This window comes from Cervus elaphus, chromosome 33, assembly GCF_910594005.1.
Source record: "Cervus elaphus chromosome 33, mCerEla1.1, whole genome shotgun sequence".
Taxonomy (NCBI): domain Eukaryota; kingdom Metazoa; phylum Chordata; class Mammalia; order Artiodactyla; family Cervidae; genus Cervus; species Cervus elaphus.
The window spans coordinates 25,359,451-25,376,798 of record NC_057847.1 but is presented as its reverse complement, the minus strand read 5'-3'; the positions used below and the strand labels follow the sequence as shown (position 1 = coordinate 25,376,798).

Genomic DNA, 17,348 nt, shown 5'->3' with positions numbered 1-17,348 from the left:
AATTAAAAGACCAGCAACTTAAAACAATCTTGTTTCTATACAGACTGCTGCATCAAAACCTCATGGTAACTGCAAACTGAAAATCTACACTAGATACACAAAAACAAAAAAGGAATCCAAACACAACACTAAAATTAGTCATCAAGTCATAAGAGAGCAAAAGAAGAAAAGGAAGAAAAAACATCTACAAAACCAAATCCAAAATAATTAAGAATGGCAACAGGCAATGTGAATTTGTTGTATGACTTGGAACTCAAACCTGAGTTGAGCTCTGCAGCAATCTAGAGGGGTGGGACTGGGAGGGAAGTGGGAAGATGGTTTAAGAGGGAGGAGACATATGTATACTTAACGGCTGATTCATGTTAAAGTTTGGCAGAAACCAACACAATTCAGTAAAGCAATTATCCTTTGATTAAAAAAAACAAAAACAAAACAGAATGACAAAAGGAACATATGACTTGGCCTAAAATTTTGCTCATGCTTTTCCATAAGATCTTATGGAAACTCAGAAAGAACTTTTTGGCCAACCCAATACATATCAATAATTACCTTAAATGTAAATGAATTAAATGCTCCACCCAAAGACACAGGCTGGCTAAATGAATACAAAAATAGGACCCATATATATACTGTCTCTAAGAGAACCATTTCAGATATAGGGACACACAGAGACTGAAAGTGAGGGGATGGAAAAGGTATTCCATGCAAATAGAAATCAAAAGAAAGCTGGAGTAGCAATACTCAGACAAAATAGACTTTAAAGATTGTTACAGGAGACACGGAAGGACACTACAGAGATCAAGGGATCAATCCAAGAAGAAGATATAACAATTTTAAATATATATGCACCTCAGTATATAAGGCAAATGCTAACAACCATAAAAGGAGAAATCGACAGTAACACAATAATAGTGGAGGACTTGAACACCTCAGTTTCATCAATGGACAGATCATCCAGACAGAAAATCAATAAGAAAACACAGGCTTTAAATGACACATTAGACCAGATGGACTTGATATGTATAGAGCATTCTACCCAAAAGCAGCAGAATACACATTCTGAAGTGCATGTGGAACATTCTCCTGGACAGATTACATGCTGGACCACAAAGTGAGCCTTGATAAATTTAAGATTAAAGATCCTATCAAGCATCTTTTCCTACCACAACACTATGAGATTAGAAATCAACTGAAGGGGAAAAAAAAAACTGTAAAAAAAACCAAACATGTGGAGGCTAAACAATATGCTGCTAAACAATCAATGGATCACTGAAGAAATCAAAGAGAAAATCAAAACAACATCTAGAGACAAATGAAAACAAAAGCCTGGCCTCCAAAACCTATGGGACACAGCAAAAGCAGTCCTAAGAGGGAAGTGTATAGCAATACAATCTTACTTCAGGAAACAAGAAAAATCACAAATAAACAACCTAACCTTACACTTAGAGCAACAAGAGAAAAAAGAACCCCCCCCAACTAAAGTTAGTAGAAGAAAAGAAATTATAAAGAAATAAAAGATCAATGAAACTAAAAGCTGGTTCTTTGAAAAGATAAACAAAATTGATAAACCTTCAGCCAGACTCACCAAGAAAAAAAAAAAAGAGAGAGATCAAATCAATAAAATTAGAAATAAAAAAAAGTTTCAATGGACATCACAGAAATACAAAGGATCCTAAGAGACTACTACAAGCAACTATATGCCAATAAAATGGGCAACCTAGAAGAAATGAACAAATTTTTGGAAAGGTACAATCTCCTAAGACTGACTCAGGAAGAAACAGAAAATATGAACAGGCCAGTCACAAATACTGAAACTGTGATTTAAAAGACCCCAAGAAACAAAAGTTCAGGATGAGATGGCTTCACAGGTGAATTCTATCAAACACTTAAAGAGTTAATACCTATCCTTCTGAGATATTCCAAGAAACTGCAGAGGAAGGAATATTCCTAACCTCATTCTATGAGGCCACCATCACCCTGATATCAAAACCAGACAAAAATAACTCAAAAAAGAAACTTATAGGCCAATATCACTGATGGACATAGATGCAAAAATCCTCAATATAATACTAGCAATCCAAATCCAACAATACATTAAAAGGATCATATAGCATGATCAAGTGAGATTTAGCCCAGGCGTACAAGGATGCTTCCATATCTGCAAATCAATGTGATAACACCACATCAACTCTCCAGAAAGTGGGCACAGAGGGAATATACCTCAATATAATAAAGGCTATATATGACAAACCTACAGCTAACATCATTCTCAATGGTGAAAAGCTGAAAGCATTTCCTGTTAAGATTAGTACAAAACAAGGGTATCTGCTCTCACCACTTTTCAACATAGTTTTGAAAGTCCTATCCATGGCAATCACAGAAGAAAAATAAAGGGAATCCAAACTGGAAAAAAGTAAAACTGTCACTGTTTGCTGATGACATGGTACTATATAGAGAAAATCCTAAAGATGCTACCAGAAAATTACCAGAACTCATCAATGAATTTGGTAAAGTTGCAGGATACAAAATAAATACAAAGAAACGTGTTGCATTTCTATACACTAACAATGGAACATCAGAAAGAAATAAAGAATCCCATTTAACATCACATCAAATAGAATAAAATAGGTAGGAATAAATCTAACTGTATTCTGAAAACTATAAGGAGGCAAAAGACCTATACTCCATAAACTGTAAGCCACTGATGAAAGAAACTGAAGATGACACAAACAGATGGAAAAATATACCACGTTCTTAGAGGAAAATATAGGCAGAACACTCTTTGACACAAAATGAAGCAGTATCTTTTTTTGATCCATCTCCTAGAATAATGGAAAAACAAAAATAGACAAAAGGGACCTAATTAAACTCAAAAGCTTTTGCACAGCAAAGGAAACCATAAACAAAAAGAACCCATAGAATAGGAGAAAATATTTGCAAATGATGCAACTGGGGGATTAATTTCCAAAATATACAAATAGCTCATACAGTTCAATATAAAAAAATAAGTAATTCAATTTAAAAAATGGGCAGAAGACCTAAATAGACATTTCTCCAAAGAAGACATACAGATGGTCAAGAGGCTCATGAAAAGATGCTCAACATTGCTAATTTATTAGAGAGATGCAAATCAAAACTACAATGAGCTATCACCTCATACCATTCAGAATGGCCATCATCAAAAAAGTCTACAAACAATAAATGGAAAGAGTGCGCAGAAAAGGGAACCCTCGCATACACTGCTGGAAGGAATGTAAACTGGTACAGACACTGGAGAACAGTATGGAAGTTCCTTAAGAAACTAAAAATAGAACTACCATATGATCCTGCAATCCCACTCCTCAGCATATATCTAGAGAAAAATATGGTTAGAAAGGATACATGCACCCCAATATTCACTGCAGCACCGTATGCAATAACCAAGACATGGAAGCAACCTAGATGTCCATCAATAGATGAACAGATAAAGAAGATGTGGTACATATACACAATGGAATTAGTACTCAACCATTAAAAAGAAGGAAATACTGCCATTTGCAGCAACATGAACAGACCTGGAGATTATAATACTATGTGCAGTAAGTCAGACAGAAAAAGGCAATTATCATATGATATCACTTATATGTGGAATCTAAGAAAAATGATACAAATGAACTAATTTACAAAACAAACTCATTCAGACAAAGAGCGAATTTATGGTTATGGGGTATGGGAGGGATAGATTCGAAGTTTGGGATTGACATGTACACACTACTGTATTTAAAATAGATAACCAACAAGGACCTGCTATATAGCACAGGGAACTCTGCTTAATACTCTGCAATAACCTAAATGAAAAAAGAATCTGAAGAAGAACAGATAACAGGTATGTGTGTGACTGAATCACTTTGCTGTATACCTGAGACTAACACAACGTTGTTAATCAACTATATTCCAATATAAAATAAAAATTTAAAAAGTATCTATAATCCTTCATGTTTTCTTTTAATTAATTTTCCCAAGTAGCCAGTTCTGTTATTATTACATTATACATAATCTTGACTTTGTCTTATAGAGCTATTTGAATTAAACATACCAAATGGAACACTGAATAATTTGAAGGAAGTAAAAGAAATACAGAAGATTTCACTGTATTCTGTGGTGCGTGAAAATGCTCTTACATAACTATGCCTGGGAGCTAAGAAAGAAGCAAGAGCTTTCTTTAGCACCACAATCATGCCAGGGTTCTCAACTGCATCAGGATCTCTGCTACTGGGCAAGAAACAGTCTTGGTATGGATTCAGAAAAAATACCCACTTAGGGGTAATTTGTAATAACAGAAATAGTGGTTATCATATACCTACACATATCAGGAATTCAACTTTTCTCATGTAGAACCAGAGGTTTAGAGAGATGAAGCAACCCGCCCAAGGTCACACAAATAGCAAGCAAGTTCCTGAGGGCCAGGACTGGATCTGAGTTGTTCAATCTGGAGAGCCTCAGATGTAGGATACAGTCACTGCTGGTGGGGTGCCTGTGTCTGACCTTTAATGGCAGAGGTGGTTTTGTTTTGCTTAGTTTTTAAGTCGGTTTAAGAAATTTGCACTTGTGCACTTGCTCTGTCTGTTGTGTTAGGATAGGGGCAGTTCTTAAAATGAGAGGTTGATCCAGGAGACAGTGAAAATTATTTTCACTCTAATATATGCTGACAACTTTACAGAATTATCATTTTTAAAGGATGTGGTATATTTATTTTTAAATGATGACCTCCCTAATAAAGACAACTATCTTTCTTGTGATAGATTCTTTATCAAATCCTTCCTTGTAAGTAATAATGGAAGGGGACTGTGTTATATAACACAGCAAAATGGGAAGCCGTCCTGGTTTTTTCTCTTTTATTATAAGGAACACAATAACAAAAAACAAACACCTGCCTAGAATACGGAGTTAGGCCCAGTTGAATTTTTTGTGGGGGGTGGGGGGGCGATTTCACCAAAGGTACAAGATACTCGTGGCTTCACCTTCTGAAATGAGATCTGACAGCTGTTCCACACCACAGAGCAATGTTACATAACAAGGCAGTTCAAGAGGCAAAAAAGAAAACCACATTGAAGTGAGGCTTTGGTGAGTGGGTAGGTGGTTCAGCAGACTACACTTTCAGAAACAAAAAAACAGTCAATGGCAAGGCCACATGAATGATTATCAGTATGTAAATGCTCAGGACTTTCCCGACAATAAATCTCTGAGCTGGACATACTTAATATCACAGGCAGTGACCTTCTAAGTGAGCATTTGTGTGGGAGAGCACTGCTCCAGCCACAGACGCTGAATTCTTTTAGGGATGTCCCCAGAAGTCAAGTATGCCCCCACTTCTCTTTTTTATAACGCGACCCCACAGAAACATTTTTTAAGAAACAAAGAGTAACTTCAATGGAAAAGAGTCAAATTTTGAGACTTTTGACCTCATTAGCAACTCTAAAAAGTATGTAATGCAATCCACTGTCCGACATGAGCTCTTCCTGAGCATACATACTTTACAGTGAGTCCAAGCTCATTTTAATTTTTTAGCTCCAGAAAGGGAAGCAGACTTCTACTTTTTAATATGCTCCTTATAAACAACAACAACAAAAAAACCTAGAGTTTTGAAACAGTATTGGTACCAAGCTATGAGTCACAATTGGTCCCACAGTCAGTACTTTCTGGTTATACAAAATCTGCTCATTAAAGTCACATGTTAAATTAAAATTGAGAAATTACTGGAAGACAGACCCCCAAAAATGAAAGAATGTGCTTATTTATGAAATTCTTGAACAGATCTACCCTTTGCTTTTTATCAATACTGACAGAAAGCATGTACAATGAACTTAGCACTAAAATGGCATCCTTAACAGGTCAATCTGTTTCTGCTTAACATACCAGAGGGATATATTTAAAAAATCTCAGCCATTCTGAAACAGTTCACATAATTTCCTGCTTAGGAACCCAAATGGCTATTTTTGAGACCAAATATGTACCTAATTTGATATTTGCAAGAGGATATATTTGGGATCATTTTCCTGATAAAAATCCTGTTAAGACCAGGTGGCACATCATGCAAGACACTGAGGCCTAGTACCTACAGGGACTGTTTAGGTTCATAAATGGAAGAGGTACTTAAGACTGGATACATTTTACATCAGTGGTCTCAATTTCATTTTACATCAAAGACTGGTTGAAAGGTCAAATCTTTAATAATGTTGAAAGACAGAAAAGAGAACACTATTTGGTTTACCTTGAAATATTAGCAATCATTACACAGCCCATGCACTCGGGAATGTATCCTTTATCCCCAGATAATCTCAAGTTCATAAAAATCTTTTTCACTATGCAAAAAGCTGAGCATATTGGAGGCTGGGTATTTGGCATTTTAGTAAAATTAATGCTAGTGTTAAAAATCAGGATAAGTTGCAAATTTGGAATGAAATGTCTTATTACAGAGCTTGGTGCATTCTATCTGCTGAATAAATTAATAAACAAATGGAAGAGCAGGGTCTCCAGCCTTATCATCTTGTGAAAACAGATACCCCCTAACATCAAAACTAATGCCATTTTGTCTACACTAACAATATTCTTATCTCAGGAACTTCATCATAAAGTTGTATAACTATTGGGCAGTTACTATAGAAATGCTAGTGCATTTACCCATGAAGTGTAATTGGGTCTCCTTACATACAGTCTCACATATGTTCTCTGAATTAGGTTGCAAAGGACTGAACTTCAAGGTCTTGTATCATGCTATAAATGCAGGCAAGATCTACATACAGTTTGAGTCTATACACACATTTTGATGAAAATGATTAAAGTACAGTTGGTAAAACACAGTAGCATAATAACTAAAAACTATACATATATACACATACACAAGGTGAAAGGAAATACTCAAAAAGTGAAGAGAAGCTGCTAAGTGTCAGCAGCATAACAGTCCCATGGTAGCCATCCTCCTTTTATCATGGTCAATTCATTAGCAGAGGAGAAAAGACAGAAACTATGGGAAATGGACACCATCTGCTCAATCCAGATGCAACAGCACATGCTTCTTATAGCCAAAGCTTTTTACCAGAAATGAAAGGAGATAAGATCTAATCCTCTCACAAAATATCCCAGAAAGGTGGTTAGACTTATTTGCATCACAAATAATAATGCCAAGATCATTATTAATTGAGACCTTTTAAATATCTGTCAAGACTTTTACCATTGAGTATACACTGATCAAACAGAATACTAAATCAGCACTAGAGAAAATGGGGTTGGATTCTATCAGCTTTACTCAGCTATTCCTTAAAAAAAAAAAAACCATGCTTAAAACATCTTCATTCCCTTAATAGCAAGAACAGTTTAGTCCAGTCATCCTAATTTTAAACAGACATACTTTTAATATTGTATATTTCAAGTAATGAGTATTTCCTTTCTGAGAAGAAAAGGTTAAAAATAAATATTCTTACCTTGAAATTGTGGACCTTTTCATATTTTGGAATTTGTTCGTTTTCTTTCAGAGTTGCTCTTCTAACAAGTGATGTCAACTGCGAATAAGCAAAGAGTTTCAGAGGTTGCCAGATTGTCACAGACGACTTTTGAGAACCCAGTTTCATTCCCAAGGCTGCTATCAATAAATCTTGCTGACGGCCCTCTTGTTTTGATTTGTGAACTGTAGCTCTATTAGTTTTCCTACCCGACCAAGACTCTTTGGATGGCATTTTGGAATTCACAGGAAATAAAGCAAACCTATATTGATCTATGTCTGTCGATGAACTCTATTCAGCTAACAAATGAGCATTCTTCCAGCCAGCACAGAGCCCTACCCTACAGAGAGCTGCAGAGAAGCTGCACGGGGAGGTGGAGGAGGGTGATGAAGCACTTCTTAAAAGAGGTCCACTAACCAGAAAAATTCTTCTTTCTTCCTTTTTTTTTTTTTTTTAAAGGGCTCTATATTTAAGCTTCTGAAAACTTAAAAGTCTGAACAGAAATAAAGAGTCGATGCCAACACACAAAACATTCAGCATTTCTCTATCCTTTTTAAAGAGCCATGCAATTTTGACAAATGATGCATTTCTAAAAGCTTTCTTTTCTAGTCAGTACATTAATGTCCATTCTGAAGGAGAGGTGCCTACATACTGCCTGCGGTCAGGTTCCAGCAACTGACACCCTGGGAAGCCCCTGGCAGAGGGTGGGGGAGGGCAGGGATTTGACAAGGCAGGCTGGATTAGACTGGTCACCGTAAGAAAGGAGAGAACCAATGAGAACCGAGCAACAGTATTTAAGTACTGTATTCCTCAACTCTATCTCCCTCCTCTCATGTAAGATTTTCTTGCTGGCTCAAGGCAAAAAAAAAAAAAAAAAAATCAGTGTGAAGACAATGAGCACTGAATGAGTCATGCATCATTACAAAATGGATTTTTTTTTAACCTATTAAAAGCAAAGGAAAATTAACACACACAGCACTAGGTTTTAAAAAGAAGGTACCACCTGCCAGGTAAATTATGAAAAGCTGATCTATAATTTGCCTTTGTGCATATGGACTACAGTTAGTTAACTAAAACCCCATTTTATTAAACATGAGCAAAAGCTGAAAAGTATTTTGATGAAATACAAAAGGAATTTAACTAGGTATCATATTATTTTCCCGAAGAGCAAGGAGCACACCCTTGTCTGCGCCAACAGCCTGGAATGGTCAGTTCAATCTCTCTACCATAAGTAGTTTTTTTGTGCATCTCTAATTTTAAATAGGTCCAACCATTATTTTAAATGTTAATCTCAACATTCTTCATTCAAAGAGCTTCAGGCCAGGTCACGGTGCAAGCTGGTTGGGAACAGTCCCTCATGTACACAGGTCCCAGATGTAGTGCTGGACCCTGAGGTGTCTGTTTGCTGATATACAAAGGCAAGTGCTGGGCAAGAGACTCAAACCCAGCTCCATTTAAGAGCAATACCTACACAGTACATTTTTTTAAAACTAAGGGTCTGTAAACTTAGGTTTTCTCATACTGGTTCCCTCAACACCTCCCATCTGTTTCCTCATGCTATAGTAATTAAGTTTAACCCATTCTGATTCTAAAGTTACATTGTATTTAAAGAATCAAAAATGCTGTATTCAAATGAATTCAGTCCATCTGCTTAGATAAGTGCAAAAAATTTTTTTCAGATTTCATAGTCTGTAAGGGGTATGGGGCCCCTGCAGATTCTAATTTAATCAGGGCATGAAGTGGTCCTTAAACCATGGCAGATATTGATAATTCTGAACGACTGATTTGTAAACATACCCCAATATTTTTTAATTTGAGTCTATAGTTCCATCATCTTTTAAAATGATTTCTTTTTAAAAAGATACTTCTAAGTAAATAAAAAGGCAAACATTAACATTTACATCTATAGATGTTTCATTTCTAAAAATTTATACCCTTACATGATTAATATGAGATAAAAATTTTTTTCCAAGTAGAAATACAATGGAAAGAACTTCCTTGCCTAACCTACATTGCTCTTTAGCTTAGACCTAGTTTGTCATGTGATGACTAAAAATAGAAAGGCCAGCCAACTGTTTAGTTACACACAACCTATAGTCAAGTTTATGTTTTTCTCAGTGGGTCTGAAAAACACAGACTGTAAAGGCAAATTTGACAGTAATTTTTTCCTCCACATTATTTAACAATGAATGTTTAAATTACTAAGTTAAAGAAAACAGTTACCCATGTAATCCAAGAAACTTTTTCCTATTTCTGATCAAGAAATACTTTGTTATAGATCATTCCAGTCCTTCAGCTGTAGTAACTAAAATTCAACCAAAGCATAAAAATATTCATAGTAGAGTTCTCCAGAAAATTCATGGCTGAGTAAAAATGAATATTTTTGTCACTGAGAGGTAAGGTCTACTAAGACTCCACAGCCACTGTCTTTCCTGAGTAACTGTTCTACCTAAGCAAGAAATACTGGAATAATTAAAACTTGGGCAACTATCTAGGGCACTAAGAAGACAAAAAACAATGGTTCCAGATGAAAAACTTCTTAGCTCCTCTCAACTGGCTGGAAGTCTTATCACTATTACACCTTCCATAATTGCAGCTGCATTTCTGCATTAATTTTGAGGAGCTCTCAAGTCAGAATTTCTAACTCTTGAATTCAGAACCAGTATCAACGTTCTGACATTCCAGACAAATATCTACCACTTTTCCTTATATTTTTCTGGCCATATCTATCTGCTTAGATGGATAGAGCATCTATTAATTATGACTATCATTCATTATTAGGTACTTAGGCTCTAAGCACCCAGCTAAACACTTTACATATATATAGAATCCCATTAATTCCACAGAAAAACTATCTATGAGGCATATATTATTACCCTTGTTTTATAGCGGGAAGAACTGAGGCCTACAGAAGTTAACTTCCCCAAACTGTACAGCTATTAGGTTAAGTGGTGGATAGGAGTTAGGCTTTTAAACACTGTGCTATATCCACTCAAATGAGAAAACGAAAGGAAACCATTGAATCTGAGAGTCGTTGCTTTTTCTCTCTGACTCTATTCAAGGTGTTTCTCGAGTTATTTTCTCCTTTCAGTTCTGAAGAGTAGCAATAGATTGTAAGACATAGCAAAGAATGAGGAACACCAAATGGTAAGAAGAAGTAATAATCACTAAGATCTAGATCTCAAGTGTAGCCCACAATACATGCAGTAGGAAATGCAGCCCTCAGGCTCCATTCAGATACCCCCTCCTTCGGGATGCCTTTGACCATTTGAAGCAGTTAGATATGACGCCACCCACCTGTGAACCTCAGAGTCCTTCACTTGTTCATTAATTACGAGACGTATCACCTTCTATCTCGTATCACAGTTGCCTATGTAGCTGTTTATATAGAACTAGATCTTACACATCTCAGTATAAATCCTGAATCTAGCACAGTAGCTTGCACAAATAAAGATTCAATGAATAAAAATCAAATGAAGGCAGCTATTTTTACTGGGGGGCAGTGTATTATAATAAAAAATGTGATTTAAAATCAGAGACACTGAAGTTTGAATCCTGACCTGGGGAGATTTATTTGTTGCCTTGGTTATCACATACTATGGATAACAATCCTGGAGAAGGTAATGGCTACTCACTCCAGTATTCTTGCCTGGAGAATTCCATGGACAGAAGAGCCTGGTGGGCTACAGTCCATGGAATTTCAAAGAGCTGGACATAACTGAGTGACAAACACTTTCACTTTCATGTTCATGGATAATAATACCTATCTTATAGGGTACTGGACAGTTTGGGGATGATACATAAAGAGGAAAAGACTACAGATAGTCCTGTTCAGTTCAGTTGCTCAGTCGTGTCCAACTCTTTGTAACCCCATGAACTGCAGCACGCCAGGCTTCCCTGTCCATCACCAGCTCCCAGAGTCTACCCAAACTCAAGTCCAGAGTCGGTGATGCCATCCAACCATCTCATCCTCTGTCGTCCCCTTCTCCTCCTGCCCTCAATCCTTCCCAGCATCAGGGTCTTTTCAAATGAGTCAGCTCTTCGCATCAGGTGGCCAAAGTATTGGAGTTTGAGCTTCAGCATCAGTCCTTCCAATGAACACCCAGGAATGATCTCCTTTAGGATGGACTGGTTGGATCTCCTTGCAGTCCAAGGAACTCTCAAGAGTCTTCTCCAACACCACAGTTCAAAAGCATCAATTCTTTGGCACTCAGCTTTCTTTTATAGTCCAACTCTCACATCCACACAAGCACTCAATAAATGATACAGGGCAGCCGTGTCAAATACTAGCTGCAGAGTATGTACACCGTGTAATGTAAGACAGGTTTCTGTATAAGTGAAAGTGAAAGTCGCTCAGTTGTGTCTGACTCTTTGTGACCCCATGGACTGTACAGCCCATGGAATTCTCCTGGTCAGAATACTGAAGTAGGTAGCCTTGCCCTTTTCCAGGGGATCTTCCCAACCCAGGAATCGAACCCAGGTCTCCTGCATTGCAGGCGGATTCTTTACCAGCTGAGCCACAGGGAACCCATTCTGTATAAGGAGTTAGATTAATCTGCCTTTGGTTCATCCATACAAGCATGCCTAGAAACTCCTGCTCTTCTCTTTATATTATGGTCTCCATCAAATTCCCCCAATTCTAGTTCTAATCCTATCTTTCAAAAGGCATATAATGTGTGAGCTGAGGGAGCAGGGATGGGACGGGGCTAAAAGTAAAGAAGGTTCTCTGCATTTGTTAAGAAGTCAGGAACAATGTGTGACGCTTCATATCTTTGTCCTAGTTCTTGGTTATAGAGCCTGAGACATGTTGCATAATGGACATTTTATAGGCAAAGAAATGCTCATGGATCATTCTTGCTGGAAACACCAGCAGTATTTTGCTTTGTATTTTGACTGGGAATCTTTGGCCTGTCTTGGACCTGACTCTGTCCACCCTTAACACAGACATCATTTCTGTATTCTGCTTGGATGAGGGTGACTAGGCTGGAAAAAGAGATGGGAAAGCAGCAGATTCCACAACTTCTCTGTGTTTACCTTTGTCCATACACCATCTGCGTTCAGAGAAGAAGACTGGGAAAATGGGGGCTGGTAATGTTGAAAGGGGGAAATAGGTGACCTTAGAAAGGAATGCATTTGCTGTTTTTCAAATAAAGAATTTTTTCCCACTGACCCCACTATGCTGTTGTCTAGTAACAATACTGGATTTGTGCTGAGCTAGCCTCTCATTTTCACCAAGTGTAGCAAAACAGGAACATGGGCTCTTGGGTCAGAAAGAAGTGCTGACCTTAACTCCCTTCATCTACTGGCTGTGGTGAGTCTTTGCTCAACCTATTGATTTATTTGTTTTTCTTTGCTTATGTGTAAAGCGGATTAAAAGTACTTACATTATAGAATGATTAAGAATTAAATGAGATAATTAAATGATAATTAAATGAGATAATTAAAGAATTAAATGAGATAATAAGCATTTCTCATTATTCCTAGCACAGAAAGTAATTAATAAATAGAAGTTTCACCTCTTTTCCTTCTAAGACCCCATCTGTCCAAGTTCAGAGTTAGTATAACCTGTGACAGTGATATACATTAAAGGCTCAAGGCCACTGTCCTAAGCAACGTGAGTTTCAGGTCAAACTGTAGCCACATGGTTTAGGGACACATCATAAGCATCAGTTCAGTTCAGTCACTCAGTTGTGTCCAACTCTCTGCAACCCCATGGACTGCAGCATGCCAGGCTTTCCTGTCCATCACCAACTCACAGAGTTTGCTCAAACTCATGTCTATCGAGTTGGCGATGCCATCCAACCATCTCATCTTCTGTCGCCCCCTTTACCTTCTGCCTTCAATCTTGTCCAGCATCAGGGTCTTTTCATAGGCATCACTGTTCTGCAGTTTTTAAACTTACCATGTCCTGGTAATCTGAACCCCTGGGCTCAAACTGAGTAACCCCTGTCCTCTCCTCCTTCCTGCCTCAAATCCTGCTTACACTAAGGTGCAGATAGCTGATTATACTTCCTTTCCAATGAATATTTGATCTTAGTATGGGACCAAGACTTAAGCCAAAAGAATAAATCTCCAATTACCAAATGTCAGGATACACTAACAGTAAGAATGTTTTCTAGAAAACTAGAAAGACCTCATGCAAACAGTTAACCTCCTTTGCAACATCACGATGACATCATAGACTCATGAGCTCAATGTTCCAGTTAACTAAGCTAAATCAACATTCCATCCAATAAGTACCATAAAGGATTGTTCTAGCTGGCATGGCCCTAAGGCTCATGGACGTGTAGAGTAGCTGGATTTACTTACTACTGGGTGATCTGAAACACTAATTCAGGTTTAGCAAATTCTGCAATTTCTACAAAATGTTGAAACTGAGTTATAAACAACAGTCTTCCACAATCAAAATTTGTAGATCCAAGCAAATTCAGCTCACTTTAGATATACTGATTATTCATACGTGTGTCCCCTAAATTATCATTTGTAACCTAGTTTCTCTCCATTAGAGCCACGAGTGGAATATATTCAAGGTACTTAACAATTATACGTCAGCTTACATTTATTAACTGACAACTACACAGCACTGTACTAGTAAATGCTTTACAGGTATGACGTAGTTTAGTTCCCCTTCATGGATCACAGCCTTGTGGTGAAGCGGCTTGCATAACTCAATGAAGCCACAAGCCATGCCATGCAGCGCCACCCAAGACAGATGGGTCACAGTGAAGAGTTCTGACAAAACATGGGCCACCAGAGAAGGAAACGGCAAGCCACTTCAGTACTCTTGCCATGAGAAACCTATGAACAGTATGAAAAGGCAAAAAAAGATATGACGCTGAAAGATATGACTCCAGGTCAGAAGGTGTTCAATATGATACTGGGTAAGAGCAGAGAAATAGCTACAGGAAGAATGAAGTGGCTGGGTCAAAGTGGAAACGATGCTCAAGTCCTGTTAGGTTCATGAATCAAGATAAATTCGACATGGTCAAGCAGGAGATGGCAAAAATGAACATCAACATCTTAGCAATCAGTGAACTAAAATGTACAGGAATGGGAGAATTTAATTCAGATGACCATTATATCTACTACTATGGGCAAGAATCCCTTAGAAGAAATACAGTAGCCTTCATAGTCAACAAGAGTCTGAAATGCAGTACTTGGGTGCAGTGTCACATGTGACGGAATGATCTCAGTTCCTTTCCAAGGCAAGTCATTCAACATCAGAGTAATCCAAGTCTATTCTGCAACCACTAATGCCAAAGAAGGTAAGGTTAACCAGTTTTATAAAGACCTACAACACTCAAACCAGTCAATCCTAAAGGAATTCAACCCACAAGACTCATTACAAGGACTGATGCTGAAACTCCAAAATTCTGGCCACCTGATGCGAAGAACTGACTTATTAGAAAAGACCCTGATGCTAGGAAAGATTGAGGGCAGGAGGAGAAGGGGGCGACAGAGGATGAGATGGCTGGATGGCATCGCTGATTCAGTGGACATGAGTTTGAGTAAACTCTGGGAGAGTGAAAGACAGGGAGCCTGGTGTGGTGCAGTCCATGGGGTCACAAAGAGTTGGACATGACTTAGTGACAGAACAACACCACCACCACCATCTAGAACTAACACCCAAAAGATGTCCTTTTCATAATAGGGGATTGGAATGCAAAAGTAGGAAGTCAAGAGACACCTGGAATAAAAAGCAAATTTGGAGAGGAGTACAAAATGAAGCAGAGCAAAGGCTAACAGATTTATCAAGAAAACATGCTGGTTATAGCAAACTCCCTTTTCCCACAAACAAAGAGATGATTCTCCAAATGAACATCACTAGATGATCAATAATGAAATCAGATTGATTATAGTCTTTGCAGATGGAAAAGCTCCATACAGTCAGTAAAATCAAGACTTAGAGTTGACTGTGGCTCAGATTATGAGCTTTTTATTGCAAAATTCAAGCTCAAATTGAAGAAAGCAGGGAAAACCACTAGGCCATTCAGGTATGACCTAAATCAAATCCCTTATGATTATAGAGTGGAGCTGACAAATAGATTCAAGTGATTAGATGTGGTAGACAGTATCAGAAGAACTATGGATGGAGGTTTGTAACACTATACAGAAGGCGTGACCAAAACCATCCCAAAGAAATGCAAGAAGGCAAAGCAGTAGTCTGAGGAGGCTAACAATTAGCTGTGGAAAGAAGAGAAGCAACAGGCAAAGGAGAAAAGGAAAAGATATACTTAACTGAATGCAGAGTTCCAGAGAATAGCAAGGAGAGATAAGAAGGCCTTCTTAAATGAATACTGCAAAGAAACAGAGGGGAAAAAAAATAGAAAAGACTCTAGATCACTTCAAGAAACTTGGAGATATCAAAGGAACATTTCGTGCAAGGATGGGCATGATAAAGGACAGAAATGGTAAGGACCAAACAGAAGCAGAAGAAATTAAAAGAGGTGGCAAGAATACATAGAAGAACTATACAAGAAAGGTCTTAATGACCTGGAGAACCACAATGGTGTAGTCATTCACCTAGAGCCTCATATCCTAGAGTACAGAGTAAAGTGGACCTTAGGAAGCATCACTATGAACAAAGCTAGTGGAGGTGATGGAATTCCAGTTGAGCTATTTCAAATCCTAAAAGATGATGCTGTTAAAGTGCTGCACTCAATATGCCAGCAAATTTGGAAAACTCAGCAATGGCCACGGGACTGGAAAAGATCAGTCTTTTCCAATCAGACTTTTCCAGACTGGAAAAGATCAGTCTTTTCCAATCAGACTTTCATTCTGATCCCAAAGAAAGGCAATGCCAAAGGGTGTTCAAACCATGGTACAACTGTGCTCATTTCACAAGCCTGTAAGACTATGCTCACAGCCCTTCAAGCTAGGCTTCAGCAGTCCATGAACTGAGAACTTCCAGATATACAAGCTGGGTTCAGAAAAGGCAGGGAACCAGAGATTAAATTGCCAACATTCATTGGATCATGGAGAACTCAAGGGAGTTCCAAAAAACATCTATTTCTACATCACTGACTACACTAAAGCCTTTGACTGTGTGGATCACAACAAATTGTGGAAAATTCTTAAAGAGACAGAAATACCAAACCACCTTACCTGTCTCTTGAGAAACCCATATGGAGGTCAAGAAGCAACAGTTAGAGTCAGACATGGACACAATGGACTGGTTCAAAATTGGGAAAGGAGTACATCAAGGCTGTATATTGTCACCCTGCTTATCTAATTTCTATGCAGAATATATCATGCAAAATTCTTGGCTTGATGAATCACAAGCTGGAGTCAAGATTGCCAGGAGAAATATCAACAACCTCAGATATGCAGATGATACCATTCTAATGGCAGAAAGTGAAGAGAAACTGAGGAGCCTCTTGATGAGGGTGAAAGAAGAGTGAAAAGGTTGGCATGAAACTCAACATTCAAAAAAACTAAAATCACATCATCCAACCTCATTACTTCATGGCAAACAGAAGGGGAAAAAATGGAAACAGTGACAGGCTTTATTTTCTTGGGCTCCACAATCACCATGGACAGTAACTGCAGCCATGAAATTAAAAGATGCTAGCTCCTTGGAAGGAAAACTATGATAAACACAGTGAATTAAAAAGCAGAGACATCACCTGGCTGACAAAGGTCCATCTAGTCAAAGCTATGATTTTTCCAGTAGTCATGTACAGATGTGAGAGTCGGCTCATAAAGAAGGCTAAGTGCTGAAGAACTGATGCTTTCAAATTGTGATGCTGGAGAAGACTCTTGAGAGTCCCATGGACTGCAAGGAGATCATACCAATCAATCCTAAAGGAAATCAACCTTGAATATACATTGGAAAGACTGACGCTAAAGCTCCAATACGTCGGCTACCTG

The 17,348-nt window shown here is 38.0% G+C and overlaps 1 protein-coding gene across 4 annotated transcripts in view; it reads right to left on the bottom strand.

Moving 5' to 3' along the window:
- CHN1 (chimerin 1) overlaps positions 1 to 17,348 on the bottom strand; it is a 194,621-nt gene that overhangs the window by 39,068 nt on the left and 138,205 nt on the right. For all 4 annotated transcript variants that reach the window (XM_043894378.1, XM_043894380.1, XM_043894379.1 and 1 more), the window contains one exon: positions 7,461 to 7,538. In XM_043894378.1, the coding sequence (XP_043750313.1) occupies positions 7,461 to 7,538 (78 nt within the window). The remainder of the gene's footprint in view (positions 1 to 7,460; positions 7,539 to 17,348) is intronic.